This window comes from Apiospora aurea (genome assembly GCF_038362705.1).
Source record: "Apiospora aurea strain CBS 24483 chromosome Unknown utg000003l_segment0_segment0, whole genome shotgun sequence".
NCBI lineage: Eukaryota > Fungi > Ascomycota > Sordariomycetes > Amphisphaeriales > Apiosporaceae > Apiospora > Apiospora aurea.
The window spans coordinates 1,025,731-1,041,392 of NW_027117390.1; the positions used below are offsets into that span (position 1 = coordinate 1,025,731).

Consider the following 15,662-nt stretch of genomic DNA (forward strand, 5'->3'; position numbering starts at 1 on the left):
TTTTTCCTATTTATATAGGAATTTATTATAATTCCCGGGGTTTATTTTAATAGTTTTGTACGTTTATAGGTATTACGTGCGTACTTTTTATTACTTTTCGGGCCGGTAATATATCGATTAATATCTTTATTTACCGTAAACACGATATACCTTTAATCGGTCGGGCTATGTATTATACCTTAATACGCTATACGGTACTTTCGGGCGGTATATAGTTATTATACGTTAATTTCGATTATTCCGGGGTAATTTTCGGTCGTATAATTATTAATTACTATATAATTATTATATAGTTTTTATACGATTATACCGTTAATTAATAAAGAATGCTTTTAATAATAAATCGTTATATAAAATATTTATTAAATATTCTACTACCCTTTTTAATCGAAGGCGGTAATTATAAACGCTTAAAGGTTTAAGAATAATCCTTTATATATTAGCTTTTAATAAATAAAGGCCGGTTCTAGCTTAAGGATTCCACGATATACTCGTATAACAGAGGTCCGGAATTAAACCTCTTTTTAAAAGTCTTTATTAAGGGTTCGTTATACGAACTAAAGTTTATTTAAGAATATATTTAAGATTTTATATTATATTTTCTCCGGGTTTTCCCTTTTTATCTATATAAAAATTATTCTTATTTAATTTATATAATATTAATTATAATTTACCTTTATATTAAAATAATTATTTAAAAAGTAATATATCTTATTTTATCTCTTTCCGGATCCGATATAATAAAAGTAATATTACTTTATATAATCGGTAAATATATCCTAAAAAAGCGTATAATAATTCCTTTCGAAGAAACTATACCGGTAGTATTAATTAATAAATATTTATATTTTATCCGCGAGGATATCGTATAATCGGCTAATATATATCTATTCTTTTCGATACACCTTTTTAAAAAGCGATAACCTCGTGACTTTCGGTTATTTTACTCTATATTAAGTATATTAATAGAATATTATATATCGTATTGTACGGGAGTATCGGGGCTTATATAAATAAATCGAGTATAACGTTATAATTAAAAGCCGGGTAAATATATATAAATTAATTAATATAAACTCCGGGTAATCCGGGGTCCGTTACCGGTATAAATTAAAGGGCACTTATTTACTATTTTATATAATCTATTAACTTATTTTTAACCAGTATAATTAAATATTCTTTAAAGCTTTATACGGCTAGCATTTATCGTACCTCCAGTATTAAAAATATCGTTAATTATTATAAAAAGTCCTTTTCCGCACGATATTAATCTATAAAGCGTGCGAACCGTCCAGTCGTCGTTCTGCTTACCGGGATTATTACCCCGTAAATTTCGATATATAAAAAATATTTCTTTATATACCCTCGGTTTATTAATTTAAAGTGTAGTTTAGTTTATTCTTTAAAATCGAAAAAAATTTACTTTTTAAATACGGTACCTTATATTTTAAGTTTATAATAGTTATAAAAGGATCGTATAAAATATATTATATATATACTTTTATTCTTTTCCAATTTAATAATATCGAGGGGGTTCGGCTCTACGTTCTATTAATCGATATCTACGGCGGCTCGGGATTCTCGAGTATACGTGCTTATAATTTATACGATCTCCTTATACGTAAGCCGATTAAAGTCCGGGTTTAAGGTAAAGTATCGTTCTATAGTAACTGAGGATATTATCGATTATTATATCGTTTTATTTAATCGTATAACGGTTATCGGGGTATAAAATAATATATAATATAATAAATCGCCGTATAGTCTCGGACCGTCTTTTTTAAATTATATAAGCATCGGCGAAAAAGGGGTCCGGGTTTTATATAATAAGGGCCGTTATATTCTTTCTTTAAAGTCTTAATTACGGGATTTCTTTAAGCTGCTTAGTATAGTTATTAAAGTATAGGCTTCGGTCGAGAAACCGTTTTTTTACTCTTATTAATCTGTAATTAACTTATATAATTATTAATTAATATTAAATAGCTTTTATATATATATATAATAGTTAGCAATATATAATATAATATATTTTAAGTCTTTTAACGTGGTTTATTATTACGCGACGTATATTACTTAGCGACGCACATTTTCCACTTTTCGATTCTTTTATATAAATTAATTTAACTATAACGCTTAAAATTAATTAAAACTATTTACTATTTAATTCCTCGTTTAATTTTATATCCTTTTTATATATTCGCGTATTATAACCTATTTCGCCGTAAATATTATAGTACCTTTTACCGGTCGCTTTTCGTTTCGATAAACCTTTATTTTTATTTTTATCTAGCGTTAAACGCTTCCCTTTTATTTTTTTATTCTATAGTTATTAAGATTTGTTAATAGTAAAGGCTTTTTTAAGCTAGATTCGTGATTTTTTAACTCTTCGGCGTTTAAAAAGTGTTAAATTAGTTTCTTTTAATATATATATTTTATTATATATAAAGGTTATTTTATAAGTTATTTTAATTATAACCTTCGTTATTTAGTTTATTGTATTTAAAATTAGCGTCGGAGAGCTTCTTTAATAGATAAATACCCTCTTTTTAATATAAATAGAGTGCTTAATTATTTATTAAGGGTTAAATAGCGTTTAAGGGTTATAAGTATTAGCCGTCCTTAAACGGGATAGGTTAAGTATAAGCGTCCGGAGACGCATATTTAATTTATTAATTATTTTATTAAGGTTATAAGGTATTAAATTAAATGCGTTAAATCTAAATTTAATATTAACTTTTATAAAAATAATAAAATACGTGGCTTTAAAGGTAATAAAAAACTCGAGTTTAGTGATATAGTTTATAAAAGCTTTAATAAATAGCTTAATTTTTTTTAAATAAGCACGCTTTAAAAGCGAATAAAGTACTATATCGAAAAGTTAGAATAAATGCGATAAATAAGGAGGTATATTAATAGTAATAATATCGTTATCCTAGTAATATACCTCGAATTTAGCCGAAATATAGCTTTTATAGCTATCGAAAATTAAGAGGCGGTAGTAACCTTTCGTTTACGATTTAATATATTTATTAAAGTACTTAATTTAGTCTAGGCCTATTTTATTATTAATTTAACTATTAAAAGTCGGCTTAATTATTTAATCGCCCGGTAAATCGATTTCGCGGAATTAATTTACGAGGTAATATTAGCTTTAAACGATTAAAAATAGCGGAATATATTAGCTTTACGAATTAATATATTTAATCGCCGTTATTTATTCCCGATTATTAAACTAGACCGATTTTACTTTTTTATGCCGCTCGGTGCGTATTACGACGAGTATTAACCCGATTATATTTATTATAAAGCCGGTCTCGTTAAAATTTTAAATATTTTCGTTAATAATCCCGTATTTCGCTTTTATATTCGCGACTAGTATAAATTAGGTAGAAATAATTTTAAAATCTTTATAAAAAGCCTTTTTAATAATTATACCGATGATTTATTTTAATTTTTAAGTCCGGGTTACGGTTAATAAAACGCTTAATTTAGTACTTATCGACGCGGTCGCCGCCGCGTAACGCGGTAAAGAAATTAGCTATATTTTCTATACTAGCGAGAGTAAGAAGTATTCCTCGAATATTTAAATTAATTATATAACGTGGTTTACCACTACGCGACGCATATCACTTAGCGACGCACCTTTTCCACTTCTCGACCCTTTTATATAAATTAATTTAACTATAACGTTTAAAATTAATTAAAACTACTCGCTATTCGATTTTTCGCTTAATTTTATATCTTTTTTATATATTCGCGCATTATAACCTGTTTCGCCGTAAATACTATAACGCTTTTTACCGGTCGCCCTCCGCTTCGACGAACCCCTATTTTTATTTTTATTAAGCGCTAAACGCTTTTTTTTTTACCTTTTTATTTTATAGTTGCTAAGATTTTTTAATAATAAAGGCTTTTTTAAACTAAACTCGCGACTTTTTAGCTTTCCGGCGCTTAAAAAGTATTAAATTAGCCTCTTTTAATATATATATTTTATCGCGTATAAAGGTTATTTTATAAGCTATTTTAATTATACTTTTCGCTATTTAGTTTATCGTATTTAAAATCGGCGTTAAAAAGCTTCTTTAATAAGTAAACACCCTTTTTTTAATATAAATAAAATGCTTAGTTATTTATTAGGGGTTAAACGGCGTTTAAGGGTCGTAGGTACTGGCCGTCTTTAAACGGGATAGGTTAAATATAAACGTCCGGAAATATATATTTAGTTTATTAATTACCTCGTTAGGGTTATAAAGTATTAAACTAAATACGTTAAATCTAGATTTAATATTAGTTTCCGTAAAAATAATAAAATACGCGGCTTTAAAGGTAATAAAGAACTCGAGCTTAGTAATATAATTTATAAAAGCCTTAATAAATAGCTCGATTTTTTCGAATAAGCACGCTTTAAAGGCGAATAAAGTATTATATCGAAAAGTTAAAGCAAGTACAATAAATAGGGAGGTATATTAATAGTAATAATATCGTTATTCTAATAATATACCTCGAATTCGGCCGAAATATAGCTTTCGTAGCCGTCGAGAATTAAAAAGCGGTAACGACTTTTCGTTTACGATTTAATATATTTATCGAAGTGTTTAATTTAATTTAAGCCTGTTTCGTTATTAGTTTAATTATTAAAAATCGGCTTAATTATTTAGTTGCCCGGTAAATCGGTTTCGCGAAACTAGTTCGCGAGGTAATATTAACCTTAAACGATTAAAAACGGCGGAATACACTAACCCTACGAATTAATATATTTAATCGCCGTTGCCTATTCCTAATTACTAAATTAAACCGACTTCGCTTTTTTACACCGCTCGGCGCGTATTACGATAAGTATTAACCCGATTATATTTATTATAAAGTCGGTCTCGTCGAAATTTTAAATGTTTTCGTTAACGATCTCGTATTTCGTTTTTATATTTACGACTAGCGTAAATTAAATAAAAATAACTTTAAAATCTTCGTAAAAAGCCCTTTAATAATCGTACCGACGATTTATTTTAATCTTTAAATCCGGGTTACGATCGATAAAACGCTTAACCTAGTGCTTACCGACGCGGTCGCCGCCGCGCAACGCGGTAAAAAAATTAGCTATATTTTTTACACTAGCGAGATCGGGAGGTATCCCTTAAATATTTAAATTAATTATATATTTACGAAATACCTCCTCTTTAATTAAATTTATTTTACGTCGTTTCGGTCGGATTTCGCGTTTTAAAGTTCGGCCGTAAATTTAATAACGTAAAATTAATTCGGGTATATTATAAACTTTTATTACTACTCTTTAGCTTATTTAATTCGGTCCGTTTCGTATCGCTTAAATTATTAAAACTATCTAATCTTTTTAAAATTAATTAAGTATTATAGTTATAAAGGTATTACGCGTTAAAGTTTAATTGTATTAGAATTAAATTAAGGTGCGTCGCTAAGTAATATACGTCGCGTAGTGATAAACCACGTTATTTATAAAATACCTCTTTTTAATTAAATTTATTTTACGTTATTTCGATTAAATTTTACGTTTTAAAGTTCGGCCGTAAATTCGATAACGTAAAGTTAATTCGAGTATATTATAAGCTTTTATTATTACTCTTTAGTTTATTTAATTCGGTCCGTTTTTTATCGCTTAAATTATTAAAATTATCCGATCTTCTTAGGATTATTTAAGTATTATAGTTATAAAGGTATTACGCATAAAGTTTAATTATATTAGAATTAAATTAAGGTGCGTCGTTAAATAATATACGTCGCGTAGTAGTAAACCACGTTAATAAATAATTAAGTATTTTATTTATATTAAAAGAAGGTGTTTACTTATTAAAAAAGCTTTTCGATGTTAATTTTAAATACAGTAAATTAATTAACGAAAAATATAATTAAAATAGCTTATAAAATAACTTTTAAACGTAATAAAATATATATATTAAAAAGGTTAATTTAACACTTTTTAAGCGCTAAAAAAGTTAAAAAATCGCGATTTTAATTTAAAAAAGCTTTTATTATTAAAGAATTTTAATAGCTATAAAACGAAAAAGTAAAAAGAAACGTTTAACGCCCGATAAAGGCGAAAATAAAGGTTTATCGAAAAAGCGCGCGACGAGCGGTAGGCGTTATAAAATTTATAGCGAAATAAGTTATAATACGCGAATATATAAAAAAAGAATCAAGTAAAAAATCGAATAGCGAACAATTTTAATTAATTTTAAACGTTATAATTAAACTAATTTATATAAAAAAGTCGAAAAGTAAAAAAAGTAATTAACGAAGTAATATAATCGACTTAATAATAAACCACGTTATATAATTATAATAGAAAAATATTTATTCATTAATATAATTATATAACAGATTAAAAACTCCCCGATATTAATTTAATTAAAATATACTTAAATATTTTAATAGGGCGCACAGGCCCTACGTATATATCACCGATATAAAGACCGTAACACACGGCCACCTAAGTCGTTCGCGACGTTCAAGGATATACCTAGTGATACAGCCATTCATATCTAAAGCCTTACCTAATTTAGTGTTTTTACATTACCCCCTGCCATCCAATGTCCCCCAACGATGATTTGTCTATAAACGAAACAAACAACGTGGTCACGGGTACTCTCATCGCTCCGCCTCCTTCATCCTCACCCACAGATCCGGCTTCATCCAAGTCGCATAGGACTCAATATCAAACTCGTCCCACTTCCTAAGCGCGGCGCGTGCCGCCGGCCTCTCCTCGTCGAGGGCCAGGTCGAAGTGCCACAGCAGGCCGGAGAGGATGAGCCGCATCTCCATCCACGCCAGGTCCTTCCCGATGCAGCCGCGGGCCCGACGCTGAAGGCCTGCGACGCGTGGAGGCGGTCGCCGGCGTAGCGCGCGTCGCCGCCGCCGCCGAGCCAGCGCTCCGGCGCGAACTCGTCGGGGCGCGATGCCCGCCGTCGTGCCGCCCGGCAGGAAGTGCCCGCACACGGTCGCGCCCCCGGGCGGCACGACGCGCATCTGGTTCGCCGCGTCGGGGGACAAGAGGCGCAGGGCCTCGTGGATGGTGGAGTCGAGGTACTTGAGGTTCTTGACGCCCTCCCACCGGATCTCCTGGGCGGTGGCGAAGGCGCTGCGCACCTCGGCGGTCGCGCGTGCCAGCTTGGCCGGGTTGCGCAGCATGAAGTAGGTCCAGCCCGTGATCCGGTTAGCCGGCGTCTCGCTGCTGGCGCTGATGAAGAGCACCATGTTGAGGACGATCTCGGTCTCAGTGAGCGCCTTGCGCGAGTCCTCATTGTCGAGGATGTGCTTGATGAGGTCGGGGTGGTCGCGGTCCGGGTCCGCCAGCCGCCGCATCGTCTTCTCCTTGGAGTTTTGGAAATGGACCTGCCGCCACCGCGCCGCGTCGGCCGGCACGATGAGCTTGAGCAGGATCTTGTGCAGCAGCGAGCCCGTCTTGGTCAGGCGCCGGATCGCTTAGTCATAAACGGCCGACTTGAAGATGTTGCAAAGGGACGCAGCCCATTCGATAGATGCTCCAGTATCGAGACAGCCGAAGGGCTCAGCGAAGCAGATGTCGCCAATCATATCGAATGTCACGAAAGTATCTGTGAATCATTGCCCATGTCAGTTTGCCGAACAATCAAATCTGAGCCGGGCCAGAAGAGCACGCATACCAGTCTGCCAGATTGACCGCCTGGCCTCCACTACCCATTGTCTTCATGGCTGCGATGAACTTGTCGACATGACGCTGCAATATGCATTCCTGCTGGAGCAGAGCCTTCTTCGTAAAAGGCGCGGCGAGTGCCTTGCGTTGACGCGTGTGAATCTCGTTCGGCGCAAGACTGATCCCAACCGAGCCATTTAAAGGGTTCACCGCCCCAATGAAGAGCTCGCTCTTCTCAAAGTTGGGGCCATTTTTCTAAGCCGTTATATTAGCTCTTGGCACCAGAGGCCGAAGGCAGACTCGCCGTCGAAGCTCACCGGAGACCCGAAAATAGCCTCCCACGCGTCCGCGTCGATGGAGCTGAGCTCGTTCGGAGCGAGTCTCACGATCAGGCCTGCAAATATATGGAAAATGAATTTCTCAGTTCCTATCACTATTCTGATTTGCCTTTTTACGTGTGTCCGACGTACCGTATTTCTCATGGAGCTTCCGCATAACCATAGGCTGGTTTGCGCGGAGCAGGTCGAGCGCCGTGGGGATCTTGGATATGCTTTGAAGCCAGGGTCCGGGGAATCGCCGAAGAGGGTGCAGAAACCTCATATGAACGACACGTACGGCGAGTGATGCGAGTGCCTGGCGGGTAGTATTAGCATGAAGCGTCGCGGACCGTATCTACAGGTACGGCAATAGCACGTCGACTCACGAAAAAGGCAATCGTGCTCAGAACCGTCTGCAAAGGGTCCTCCATGCTGGCGAGAAACATTGTGGTTGATGATCCTCAAATTCTAAGAGGCAACTAAATTATACAGGTACGGGAGATAGAAAGCGAATATGGACAAGTCGATCAAGCTACAGTTCTCGTTGGATGGAATCTTGCCTAACTCTGATACGAGAAATAAGGAGTACGAAGAACCCGCAGGCTTCGGCCAGATGGCGCCAATAGATCAGTAACGTGTACAGAACCGCAGCTAACTGGTGAGACTATCTATTCATTAGTCCAAACCCCCAACGGCTGATGATACTGCCGATACACAGCAGGGCTGCCTCCCGACATGAAGAGCCGAGCGTAGGACATCCCTTGCAAGAAACTCAAATATATTTAATGGCGATATAGCCTTTTGCGCGAAACGCAAACAAAACTCATGATGGCCCAGTTCCTATACATCCAGTCCTCTAAAATACCTATTAGGTAATGACGACTAAGCAGGTGACATGTAGCTGTACTTGGACTGTACCTAGGGAGCCGTGGGGACGGATCTGACGCTTGATAGACGTCAACGGGCTAGGAACGGGAACTAGACAGGCATTGCCAGGCCAGCAAACTGCCAGACGCAACGTTTATTCGGTGTGGCCGCAGGGGCTAAGGAACGGGCAGAGGCCGACTATCATTTGATTTCATCGTCGGAGTTAAGGGTAGTCCCGCCCTCACATCGGTATCCGTCGCAGGGTAACATCGATGGCAGAACCTCGATCGTTATCCACAGTGTATCGTTTCCTGCCAGCTCGCATTCCTCTTCTAGACAGAGAGTTTAGCGCCAGCCTATAGCCCCGGCCTGGAGTTGGCAGTGGGGGGACGGATACTTGGCGAACCAATGGAGCGGAGAACGGGGATCGGTCCCTTGGGCATCACTCTGCCAGCAGGGAAGTATATCTGGTTTTACCCAATATGGAAAGATATAGACCGGCCCCGCAGAACCTTATCTCTCCCACCATCTCCGACGTCTCACGCGCCCGGGAAACTCAAAAGGCTTGATTAGGCAGCATGACAACTTACAGTTTTGGTAGTTGGATGGAATGGGTTAGACTGGGTTGCTGAAAAGGGCAATGTCTGCTTATTCACTAGGATACTGACTTGCTCTTGCCTACACTTACTTTCTTGGCATCGCTGGGGTCACCGCCCTGCCAGGAGTTGAGGCCATCACCTCCCGGGACATGGGATCATGACTCGCTGCGGGTAGCCGTTTACCTATGATTACCTAATTACATGCAAATAAACCTTTCTGCGATTCAAGAGCGACACTGCATCCATGGGCCCTAGTACTCATATTCTGCCTACTGGTTGAAGTCATCATGGGTTCCTCGAATTAACAGATGTAAGGTCCTTATACATGACCAGCCATCAAAGAGATCCCTCGGGTCTTATTCCAGGACGCAGTGTAATGGTCTTAAAGATCATAGAGTAAGCAAGCCGCATTACAGTCGAGAAAGAAAATACCACTGGGTTATGAATATGAAATTGCGAATATCTTCATAGGATACATAATTTATGATACCTGTAGAATCTAGAAACTGCACGAAGCCCGACACCCTCTATAGATATATACGGCCGAAACATCGCTAGATATCATCAACCTGCTCTGCTTGTACCCCTAGTCTAGTACGTCGCCGTATTTGTCACTTTCGCCATCATATTGGACTCGAGGAAGACACCGTAGCTCTCAACGGCACACGCCTTCACCGGGCAAGCCAGCTGGAGATCAAAGTGGCGGAATGTCTATGGACGGAAAGCCATTAGCAACCTAAGCTCCTAAACGCCACAGAAAATGAAAACGGGAAATCTACCTCAAACACGATCTTGTTCATCTCCATGAAGCTGAGGGCCCTGCCAACGCACTGCCACTGCCCGGAGCCAAAGGCGAGCTCGGTATTGCGCTCCATGGCGACGCGGTCCTCAGCCCCCAGCTCCATGCATCGGCTCCGAACATCTTGGTCGAGCGCAGCAGCGACGAGACGTTGGTGCAGATGGCGGTGCCGGCGGGGACGTGCTTGCCCGCGAGGGTGTCGCCGCCGGCCGGCACGACCTTGGCCAGGAGCCCCAGCAGGGGCGGGCGCATGCGGATGCCCTCGTAGATGACGGCCTGCAGGTTGGGCAGCCTGCGGGCCTCCTCGGCCTTGATGGGGCTCGATGCTTTGCCGTCGCGCACGGCCGCCTGGGTCTCGGTCTTGAGCTTGACGTAGACCGAGGGCGTCGCCATGGCATGGCGTAGGTCATGATGCAGCGGATGGCCGAGGCGGTGCTTTCGGTCCCCGAAATGATCATGAAAAGGCCCTCGACCTCGCATTCGGTTTGGTTGAGGCCGTGGTTCATGAAGGATCCCTGCTTGGCCATAAGTTTGCTGATCTGTCGTGACCGACTGTGACAACGGTTTGTGATGGGCTACTTACAAGCATATCTTTCTTCTTCTCTGCCCCAGGTTCAAAACGCTTGGCAAACTCCTTCTCGGCGACACTGTTGTCGTTTTAGTGCTTTAGCTTGGTAAAGGGTTTGGCAAACGATACGGACCCCATGAGCGCCCCGAACTCCGTCTTGTCGCGCCCCTTGGGACCCATCAGCCTCAAGACCGGCGTGGAGAACAAGACGGCGCGGATCCAGGGCACATCGGCCGACGTGGCCATGCGGGGCCAGAGCGCCGTCAGTTCGGTCAAGAAGTTGAACTTGTCCGACTCCTCGGCGAGGAAGCCCATGTGGCGCGGCTACGTCGAGGCCCTGCCCGAACGCGCCAAGGAGGTCTTCCCCGACCTGGTCCTGCGGGAACCGCCACTCCAGGAGACTGAAAATAGGCCCAAAGAGTCTGCCGCCGCCGCCGTACACATACAACGGCTGACGGACGAATATACGCCTGATACCCCTCACCCACTGGTCAACGGCGACCTTGAAAAGACGCTGATGGGCGGCATCATGGATGAAGCACCCAACTATATTCACAGTAACAAGGCCACATTGCAGGCAGTTCAGGTTTGAGGCGATAGGGGAGAAGGAGTTCACGACTTGTTTAGCTACCTGATGATGATCACATTTGTCTGCTTTCCGGAACAATTAGCACCACTGACGTTGGGGGCGCCAATTGGCTTTACTATTCCTGTCATTAAATGAAGATAGATTCACGATTTCCTAGTCGCCTTCTTTCAGTCTGTTTCGTGACCTTTTGGTACAACCATAGTCCGAATCAGAATGGAATTGTCATGAATGGAAACCACATGATGATGATTACACTACAAATTCCCCCATAATTACTATGTTTAATGTTGTTTGTTTCAACAAAGAGCATACTTGTCTTTCTTTCAGACACATCAACCAGCTTGACGCTTACTTCTCGAAGCAACTTCGAGGTTTTTGACGGCAATATTTCCCCGCCGTTTGAGCCAGGTGCTGTAGTCCGCTTCAAAACAATCCGATATGCCAAGCCGCCAACACATAGTCGCGATTGGTGGGAACTATGCCAAGGCACGTAGTAAAGACCGGTTTGAGATTGGCCGAAACACGAAGTTTCATTCCGGTCAGATATGTTTTCCCTGGACGAAAGCCGGGCCTGGTAAAGAGTTTATCTTACCCCTGTTGTCTTGCAGCAAGCCCTCATTCGCTGACAAGGGTGCATGCACATGCCATGCCAAAGACTGAGTCGCGGCTGCATCGCGGATACCCGCATTGCTTCCCGCATTAGTGGCCAGTTACGTCTATCAAGGGGATGCTATTAAGCTTCAAGATATATTATGTCAAGAACCTTAATACCACGATCGGTTTTGCACCCCCGCACAGATACAGAGACTTCCTCGGAACTTCAACAACGTCGATCAAGATCCTCGATTTGGGCATTTGCGCCTGTGGGCAGGCATCGCTGGGGCCCTTGCCTTGAAGTCCTCCAGAACCATCCTGTAATCGGAGGTTAATTGACCTATTTAATGTTGTGAGAGTGCCACGTATGTCGGAGGAGGGCCGACTGGGCGTTATTGGAGTCTCCTGAGTAAGTAATCAGTGAGAGGCAGCGGTACGGACAACAGCAGCGTTGCCTTGGGCCTCAACCGATGGGCGACGCGGAGAGGACCTGGATCGACCCGCCCTCTTGATCTCCGTTCCGACGACGGAGCCGTGGGACGCCGTGCAGGGAACACGGGGGGTTCAATCTGAGGTGGAGAGGGTCATCTCTCTGTTGGGAGGTTTCTGTTATCCCCTCCATTTTTGCCACTGTCCGACGTTTCCTGTTTGTCTGCTTTCTAATAATCGCCAACAGCAATGGTTGTGTGCCGGGAGCAGCATCTAGCAACAAACTAGTTTACGTAGGTGTAGTTCAACTCTTGGATTCATTTCAACACACCAACTGACAGCAGCTCAGATTTAACTTACTGCTCGGACTGATCGAGACACAATCATGATGCAAGCTGTACTATGGGCTCTGGCTCTCATTGCTGCCAGTTGTCTAGTCCGTGCCATCTACAATGCCTACCTACACCCTCTCCGAGGCTATCCCGGGCAGGAACCGTTGATCCGCGGATATGTCGACAAATTGGAAGCCACCCTCCGGTCTCGCTTTGGAGAGCCTCTGGATATAGGCCTATGCTTTGCGTGCGTGCACACTTCCTTGTCACTCTAAGGTCTCTTCGCTTACCAAAACCGGTGGACTTTACTAGTTGTACGGCATTCGATGTTCTTGGTGCCTTAGCATTTGGGAAGGATTTCGGCGGATTGGAGACCGGGCGAGCTCCGTGTAAGTCACACACTCTCCATGCTGGAGATATGAGGCGCGTACATGGATGGCTGACGGTTAGACTCTTTTGCTGCGAACTGCAGCCGTGGGTGACCAACATATTCGGGTCGATAAAACAAAGCTATCCCCAGCGCATCCTGAACCGTTTCCCCTGGCCTCTTAACCGGATAGTGTACCGCATCGTAGTCGACGACGAGCTGAGCAAGGCAAGAAAGGCCGAGTTCAACTTTGCGACCGAGCGTGCCCGGGAGAGACTGGAGAGAGGCATCATGATGGAGAAGCACGACTTTATGAGTTACATGTTGAAATACAACGACGAGAAAGGGTACGTTGAGGGAACATGGTGAAAAGGAAGGTTAAATTGGCGAAAGGACCACTGACAACAGGATTTCTCTCCAGAATGTCCGAAGGCGAGATCATGAGCAATTCGAGTGTCCTCATCATTGCCGGAGGAGAAACTAGTACGTACACATACCTTTACCATCCCACCCCGGCAAGGCTTGGACGGAAACTGACACTGATTCCTAGGCGCCGTGTATCTCTCCGGGACCATCTATCACGTGTTGTGCAAACCCCGTGTAATGGAGAAGCTGGCAAGCATCATTAGGTCCACGTTCAAGTCCGAAGATGAGATCACTTTCAATGCTTTGTCCGAAATCGAGTACCTGTCTGCAGTCATCCTAGAAGGAGGTCGCACCTACGCTCCGGTACCGTCTGGTATGCCTTTTCAGCGTCTTCGCCTCTCCCACGTAAATGCCATTCGCCACTCCAGTTGCCGACTGACAACATATCTGCAGGCCTTCCTAGAGTGGCTACCAAAGGTGGGTCCCTGATCCTCGACAGGCACGTCCCCGAGGGTACCGTGGTTTATGTGCATGCCATGGCGGTGAACCTATCGCCGGCCAACTTGGCCGACCCCGACGACTTCGTGCCGGAGCGGTGGCTCAAGCCGCCGCCTGCAAAGTAGGCCGACGATTACCTCGAGGCGACTCAGGCCTTCAGTTAGGGGCCTCGGGGCTGTATCGGCCGGAAGCGAGTTTCCCCTGATATCTTTTTTTTTTTCTTTTTTTTTTCCTTTTTCTTTTCTTACTCCTGTCTTCTTTCCGTGGAGAGACGCCCGCGGATCATGCTGACGAAGATACAGTCTTGCTATGGATCCCCCATTGTGCGGGTCGGCCAATTGCACTAGATCACTTACAAACTTGTATATCTGCTCCTTCTTTCCCCCAAAACCTGATATTTCGTTCAATATGGTCTTGATTCGATATTTTAATGAGCTGAGTATTAGTATCTTATTTCCCGTGCAGGAAGAGGATAACACTAGGCCCGTTTCTATAAACGAACATGGTGTCGAATTCCCGTACGAGTACGAGCTCACTCAAAATCCACGTCGGGTCAAGGGCAGAGATCCCGAAGCTTTTTGGCGATTGAGGCAACTTTGCTGGAATGTCCAAGACGACTGGGGCTACACCAGTAAGAACGCCATGCTATCTGCCCTGGTAGCAGCACCCTTTTCCCTGTCTCGCATTGCTAACTACGGGCCCTCATTCCAGTTCTACGCACCGTCTACACGCCCGAGTCCGACGCCCTGTTCCCCGCCGCCATAGCGAAGCTGAAGCGGTGGATCCGCCAGTACTACGTGCACAAGACCCGCTTCAGCCCGTGGGGGGGGGAGAAGGGCGAGGCCTCGCACAAGCCCGACGGGTGCATCAACGCGGAGATCGCCCGCCGCCTGCGGTTCGACATCCTACAGGACGCCGAGGAACTCAACATCCCCCGCATCCGGGACGCCGCCCGCGCCGACATCGAGCGGGTCTGCGACGTCTTCGCCAGGTGGGTGGCCGGCCGCAGGGGCGACGTCGATGTCGGGTGCCAGCGGAACCCCCGCTTCCGCGATTGCTTGGTCGTGGACGAGGAAGTCTTGCGGTCGCTCCTGGCCCTCCCCGACGAGACGTCGCCGTTGCGCGTGGCGGTCGATTCAGCGCAGAAATTTGTGAGTCAAGTACCACCGAGCAGGACGTCGTCACTAGTGAGGGCAGGACTGAGGAGCATGTAATCTGTCTTGCCGGGGCTTTGCTAATAATGACCTGCTTCACGACAATAGGTGTGGCGCGTTGCCGGTTTCGCGTTCCTATGGAAATTCGAGCCGTGGTTTATTCGACACTCCGCCCCGTACACCGTCGAAACAAGTTTTTGCTACGAGTACAGTCGGGTCTTGACCCGACGGGGCTGGACGAAGATCGAAGCCGAGGACTTAGACAATCTATGGCTTTATAGGTTCCAAAGGCCAAACAAGGAAGAGGAGCACTTGGCGTCCAAAGAAGTAGAGATCGATGGCGTCAAGGACTACTGGTATGATAGCATCGCCTACCCCTCCAAAGTCGAGCTCTTCGCAGCACAGCGAGCCGCTCGGGAAGGCTTTACAGAGGGGAATATATGAAGCAGCTCTTTCTTCCTAGACTTAATTCCAACGGGATGTGTTGGTTGTTTGGGAAACATTGGAGGCGAGTACTGTTATCAAAGCTCTTGGGTACACT

The 15,662-nt window shown here is 43.0% G+C and overlaps 4 protein-coding genes across 4 annotated transcripts; 2 read left to right on the forward strand and 2 right to left on the reverse strand.

Annotated features, from left to right (window-relative positions):
• Positions 1–6,618: 6,618 nt before the first annotated feature.
• Positions 6,619–8,405, reverse strand: PG986_004153 (cytochrome P450 monooxygenase; the record flags this gene model as incomplete). Its single annotated transcript, XM_066840375.1, has 6 exons — positions 6,619–7,431; positions 7,465–7,583; positions 7,687–7,897; positions 7,960–8,036; positions 8,113–8,275; positions 8,346–8,405. The coding sequence occupies 6 exons, from the start codon at positions 8,403–8,405 to the stop codon at positions 6,619–6,621; spliced, it is 1,443 nt and encodes a 480-aa protein (XP_066703002.1).
• Positions 8,406–10,221: 1,816 nt separating this feature from the next.
• Positions 10,222–11,107, reverse strand: PG986_004154 (uncharacterized protein; the record flags this gene model as incomplete). The annotated part of the gene is made up of 3 exons (XM_066840376.1): positions 10,222–10,758; positions 10,808–10,871; positions 10,926–11,107. The coding sequence occupies 3 exons, from the start codon at positions 11,105–11,107 to the stop codon at positions 10,222–10,224; spliced, it is 783 nt and encodes a 260-aa protein (XP_066703003.1).
• Positions 11,108–12,789: 1,682 nt separating this feature from the next.
• PG986_004155 (cytochrome P450) lies at positions 12,790–14,092 on the forward strand (the record flags this gene model as incomplete). Its single annotated transcript, XM_066840377.1, has 6 exons — positions 12,790–12,983; positions 13,049–13,125; positions 13,297–13,450; positions 13,525–13,586; positions 13,654–13,842; positions 13,923–14,092. The coding sequence occupies 6 exons, from the start codon at positions 12,790–12,792 to the stop codon at positions 14,090–14,092; spliced, it is 846 nt and encodes a 281-aa protein (XP_066703004.1).
• Positions 14,093–14,469: 377 nt separating this feature from the next.
• Positions 14,470–15,565, forward strand: PG986_004156 (uncharacterized protein; the record flags this gene model as incomplete). The annotated part of the gene is made up of 3 exons (XM_066840378.1): positions 14,470–14,491; positions 14,679–15,118; positions 15,230–15,565. The coding sequence occupies 3 exons, from the start codon at positions 14,470–14,472 to the stop codon at positions 15,563–15,565; spliced, it is 798 nt and encodes a 265-aa protein (XP_066703005.1).
• Between the last annotated feature and the right edge of the window lie 97 nt (positions 15,566–15,662).